The sequence below is a fragment of the Orbicella franksi genome, chromosome 13 (genome assembly GCF_964199315.1).
Source record: "Orbicella franksi chromosome 13, jaOrbFran1.1, whole genome shotgun sequence".
Classification (NCBI taxonomy): Eukaryota; Metazoa; Cnidaria; class Anthozoa; order Scleractinia; family Merulinidae; genus Orbicella; species Orbicella franksi.
In genome coordinates, this window is record NC_138157.1 from 20,901,021 (window position 1) to 20,906,529 (window position 5,509).

The 5,509-nt window shown below is 40.6% G+C and overlaps 2 protein-coding genes across 2 annotated transcripts in view; one reads left to right on the forward strand and one right to left on the reverse strand.

Annotated features, from left to right (window-relative positions):
* The window catches only part of LOC145465958 (pre-mRNA-splicing factor ATP-dependent RNA helicase PRP16-like), a 20,401-nt gene extending 16,858 nt beyond the window's left edge, over positions 1–3,543 (reverse strand). The window contains exons 1-4 of the mRNA XM_081449728.1: positions 2,702–3,543; positions 1,881–1,998; positions 1,302–1,414; positions 1–10 (exon numbers count right to left, since the gene is read on the reverse strand). The exon at positions 1–10 is cut by the window's left edge and continues 61 nt beyond it. Coding sequence (XP_081305854.1) covers positions 1–10; positions 1,302–1,414; positions 1,881–1,998; positions 2,702–3,407 — 947 coding nt within the window. The 5' untranslated portion in view covers positions 3,408–3,543. The remainder of the gene's footprint in view (positions 11–1,301; positions 1,415–1,880; positions 1,999–2,701) is intronic.
* Positions 3,544–3,625: 82 nt separating this feature from the next.
* On the forward strand, positions 3,626–5,381 carry LOC145466005 (astrocytic phosphoprotein PEA-15-like). Its single transcript, XM_081449800.1, has 2 exons — positions 3,626–4,020; positions 4,826–5,381. Exons 1-2 carry the CDS (start codon positions 3,717–3,719, stop codon positions 4,960–4,962), a joined length of 441 nt encoding a protein of 146 aa, XP_081305926.1. The 5' UTR covers positions 3,626–3,716; the 3' UTR covers positions 4,963–5,381.
* The last annotated feature ends 128 nt before the right edge of the window (positions 5,382–5,509 follow it).

A 5,509-nucleotide genomic window follows, 5' to 3' on the forward strand; every position in this document is an offset into this window, starting at 1 on the left:
TCCTTGGAACCTGTTAAAAGTAACACATGTTAGTTGAATGATGCTGTATATAACTATCAAAAGCAAACTACATTGTTCAGCTGAGTTGTAAAAGAAAATAAAAGGACAGCCCTGTTAATTATGAACAATATACATACATGACTCCATTACATTCTGCCAGAATTCTTTTTCCTCTGGGCAAGCTGTAACTATGATGTACAGTACTAGACCAAAAGTCATTTGCCCTATGGTAACCCTACCCATTCCCGCCCCCATTCCCCCCTGCCAAAAAAAAATTTACTAGCATTATTAATTACTTTGAGTTCATATAAACTAAAATCAATCATTTCATTTCTTAGAGTACTCATAAAATATTCCCCATAAAATTTTTTCTTCCCCATTGGGCAACTGAAGGACAGAATACACCAAGTCTGACTGCAAAATCCACTAACCCTGGGCTATGCACACTAATATAACAGTTTTCTCAGTTGGCAGGAGAGGGAGGTACGCCGACAGTCCTGGCCTCATGGTTAGTGTGCTCCTCTCCAAATCGAGTGGCCCAGATTCAAGCCCTGGCCAGGGACATTGCGTTGTATTCTTGGGTAAGACACTTTCCTTTCACGGTGCCTCTCTCTACCCAGGTGTGTAAATGGGTAGCGGCAAACTTAATGCTGGGGGTAACCCTGCCATGGACTAGCATCGCATCCAAGTGGGAGTAAAAATACTCCTAGATGCTTCATACTACAGAAACGGGGATAAGCTCCAGCCTAATATGCCACTTGGTTCTCATGCAGACTTTATTTTACATGAGTTGTTTTAATTAGCATGTGATGACTAAAATGTAAATGAAGCAACCCAGAATGAAGCATGTTGTGAGCGTGCTATCACCTTTATCCCTGTTTTCCAGTGGAGGGTCACATTTAATATTAATATCTTACTACGATTATCAGTTGAATGTAAGGCAGGACAAATGTTTGGTGACCAGGTTTTAATGTTCAACTTGTGTTGTTGTCATGGGCAACTGGCTCCATTTCCAGTGGAGCCTTGTCAGCTTTTGATGTCATTAAGACAGCAAAGCGCACAAAATTGTAGGCGATGATATTGTTACCAAGGGAAACAAGGAAAGTTGCCCAAGGCAACACCGCAATTTTAAGCCCAAAACTTCGTCACCAAAGCTCGGTCACACCTAACTCAACTGATAATCATGGTAATGTACATGTACATGAACAAAGCTTCATACATGTATATGGCACATGCACACGTGTACACAATATACATTTACTACCATGCACTGGAAGAGGTTATTATAATCATGATCTCACGTTTTCCTTTAGAGAATCTTGGTGTGGCTCCTGTGCTTCGGCGATCATCTTCCCAGACATTGTATTTATGTGTTGGAGTAAAACGAGGAGTGTCATCGACTCGGCGATGGGATCTGATGAACATAGTGCTTGCTCAACTACTGTATAAATTGTAACTGTATATTAAATATTTGGGTAGAAATTGCTAAGTGCTAGATCTATCTTTAATGGTTCCCATTTTCGTCATCTTTACACCCCGTTATGGTGCAAATGTGCTCTTGAAGTTTAGAAAAGGCCCGGTTTCATGCTCTTTAAACTTCCTGTATGCTTCATACATCCAGCTTAATAATGCACGACAAACGATGAAACAAGAGTTAATGATTAATCAGCATTAGTGCATATATATTCATTATACTGTAGCATCAGTGTTTTGAGTGGTTTGGCTTGGCATTGCTCCCAGCAGTGTGTGGGAATTACATGTATTATTGTTACCGAGAGTAACTATTGTTACCGACTTTAATAATGAATTTTAAGTGCTTTGTGAATTTCATCCATTTGTACTTGAATTTTAATGATTTATATGTTTATATAAATATTTACCTTCGTTCACTTCTCATGTCTTCACTAATTGATCTGCTAGGAGATGGCATTTCCCATTTAGATCTGCTTGGTGTCGAATCTTCATCATCCCAACTACTCCGTGAAGGAGTTCTAATATCTGAGACAAAAATGTCATTTATAAATAAGTGTGTGTACATGTATGTCACATACATAAATCCTGTAAATTTAATGCTGGCAGGGGAGAAGAGGAGAGAAGGGCATGGGCTGACCCAGGTAACATTGGGTATAGACATGTAGCAGTTGTCTTTGATGACCTTTGATATTCATGCCAGCTTCTTGTGAGTAAACAAACATCTATATTCCATACTAAACTTCAGTGATTCTCAAGAGGAACGAGACCTGTCTTGAGAGAAAAGAGATGTGTCTCACGAGAAACAAGACAAGAGGTGGTAACTTAAATTTGAATGGTACTGTACTTTGCTTTAACTTTAACTTTTGGCAAAGCATTTGCAGCATGAGTAAACAGATACCTCTCTTTGCACACCCCATTCCTTTCTCCACTGAAAACATACCTGCCCAACCCCTAAAATTTCCTCCCCAAGACCTCAATCCATTTAATATTGGCAAAAATACTTAAGGCCCAATGAGCCAAAAGCATTTTGGGCCCCCACTTTATTTTAATTAAGGCCCAAGGGGCTGGAAAACAATTTCAGGGCCTCCACGATATAAAGAAATCTGGAACTGTCACTGATATTTGTCACTCCAATTTGCAGGGGAAAACTGAGCAAGGACGGACTGATGTTTGTTTACAAGGCCAGAGTTGTTGCAATGTTTGGAATATCAGCATACTGGTCAATTACCTTTTGACTTGTACCTTGGTGTGTAACCCTCGTCTCTCACTGATCTACTACTTCTGTATGGTGTCTCTTCCCATTCACTTCGGCTTGTTCGTGGTTCCTTAAAATAATTACCCTTGTCATCTTTATCATACATGTAGTCTCGAGATTTACGACTACTTCGCTCTCCTTTGTCATACCTCTTTTTGTCAAGGTCATCATATTTGTCCCTTCTATCTCTATACCCCTCTCTATCATTTCTCGATCCCTTCTCGTCTTTGTCTTTTGTCCTAGACTGAGCATACACGCCACCCCTTCTGGTTTCTCGATCCCGCTCAAGTCTCAGAAGTTGCTTTTCTCTTATTTCTTCATTAACACCTCCAGTATGCGAAGGAGTTTCCACTAATCCAGTCCTGTAATGACGTGATTTCGATTTACTCCCCGAACTTAGTCTCGCCTCTCCTTGAAGTTCCAAATCTCTACGGTCTGCTTCCCAATTTGCTTCACAATTTGAGGAAAGAGCTTTCACCTTTTTCGTTCCCTCGTCATCTTCCTCAAGCTTTCGCTTCCTTTTCTCTTCCGCGAGTTTCTTCAGTCCTAACACGCTTTCCTTGGGGGATGAAGTCGTTTTCTTGTTGCTTCCTTTAAGTATCAAACCTCCAACAACAGAGTGAACATGTGAACCTTCAAGCCTGTCTGAGGAAGAATCGTCAAATCCGATGTCTGCCATGACGATGGAAATGCAAGCAACTTTATCGAACAGTTATCAGGTTCTTCTAAAGCATGAAAATACCAAATAATGTGATAATCTAGCTTCAATAGGGAAAGGGTTTGATACAAAGCTACAACGTCAAATTTTGCCATCCATCCGCCATTTTACTTGTCCGCTCATTTCCAGATCTCTTGCCGATATTTTGTGACAAAAGAGCTGGGAACGGCAGACAAAGATTGCGTGACAAGGACGTGACAAGCGGAAAGACTTCCCCGTACTCTACGAAATGTGCAGATGAACATGTAGCTTACTATTTCCTTTCACGAAATGGCGTCTGCGCAGGACGAAGGTTGCTTGAGTCATTACAGAAAATTGCTGATCGAATTATTATTAGATCTTTCCAGCAAAGACTTCGAGATGCTAACATATGCTGCCGTAGATTTCATTCCTCGCGGACGAATCGAAAACATTCGTACAGGATTACAGTTCTTTGACGTTCTCGAACAAGACATCAGAATTGGTCCGCGAAATATGTCCCTTCTGCAGGATATGTTTCAAACGATTGGTAGAGTAGATCTGGCACGAAGAATACAGTCTTATTTAATAGGATCGGTCAAAGTTGAGAGTGATGGTAAGAATATTTGCGACATTTGAATGTTATCGGACAAATTTGAACACTTCGATAGATTACGGGGATGGTAAAGCGTAGTTTGAATTGGAGGGGCTTACAAGCGAGCACCAGAGGCGCTAACTTGTAGGGGGTCTGTAGTAGTAACTATATTTTTTGACAGTGAACTCTTAACACTGAAGTTAGTTAATATATTATTTACACCATGTGGAAAATAAATCAAACATTCTACTGATAAATTTTGTATTCTCGTTCCCAGAGCCCACGATCCTTCTGGCCTGCAGGGATCGAGAGCTCTCGATCCCTGCCGCAGGCCAGAAGGATCGTGGGCTCTAGGGACGAGAATGATTTAAATGGCGTTCAATTTAATAACCAATCGTAGCAATTTTATTTCCCAGTCGAAAAATATGAGATTTTACTGTCACGCCAGTAAAATATAGTTAAGGGAGCGTGACGTACGTTCTCCGTTCATGGCGGCATCGCTAGCTACAGCAGTTGTGTTCCAAAGGTCAGCAAACTGTAAGCTTCATCGTAGCGAGACCTAAAACATTGTAGCTTTGTTACCTTCAGAGCGTTGGAACGAACCATAGCATTGGTGCAAAGCATTAACGCACTATTCTGACTACCGATACTCTTGTCTGATCGTCTGATCCAGCACGTGCTGCTCATTCAGCTCGTAGTACTGGGGAGATAAGTGAGGTTGTTTGTCACGCTATCGTCGGAAGTTGCCAGTTCAGGGAAACTGGAGTTGAAGTGCGGTACAACGACATTAAGTTCGTAATTAGTCTTCTTTCAATTAAATTATCAGGTAAAAGAGATACCGTGACTACTGATGGGGGTGGTGATAATACAGACAACCATCCTGTTATTGCCCCCAAAATGGCACTCCGGGTTGGTGGGCAACTGTTTGGTGTACGTTTACCAATTTCTAACTTCAAATTCTAATTTTAAAACAACATCAAATTTTCAAAATTTCCTATTTCCATAAATTTTACTAATCCTTTGAGAAAAACTATTTATCCCCAAATATACCCAAAAATCACCAAAAAATTTACAAAACAGCCCAAAACGTAGCTATGTGAAATGAGCGGAGAGATTTTTCACTGCTTGAAATGTGAACGAGATATTTGCATTCAAACCATAATACTCAGCAAAAATATGGCCTTCATGTTAACCCCCACCTTAATATATGTACAGGATGTTTACAAAAAAGGTTTAAAGTTGATCTGTTCAAAACAGAATGGCACCCTGTGCTACATGGAGACATCAGTTACCATGGTTACTGTTACAATGTGAAAGTGAGAGTCACATGATAAGTCAAGGCTGGAATTCAGTTGAAACACAAATTTTACTTTCATTATACATTTATGTATTCCCCAGCGGAACCTGTTCAAGTAACTAAAAGTGCAGCGTTGACATCTTCTGTCCAACTAGTTCGTCAGCCATTGTCGCGCAGTGCTGCAGATTCTGATAGTACTCCTGCGATCTACAG

Excerpts from the sequence above, each read along its gene's own strand:
- LOC145466005 (XM_081449800.1), top strand. The coding sequence starts at position 3,717 with ATGGCGTCTGCGCAGGACGAAGGTTGCTTGAGTCATTACAGAAAATTG. Across the intron at positions 4,021-4,825 it reads GGTCAAAGTTGAGAGTGATG|GTAAAAGAGATACCGTGACT; the intron begins GTAAGAATATTT and ends TTAAATTATCAG.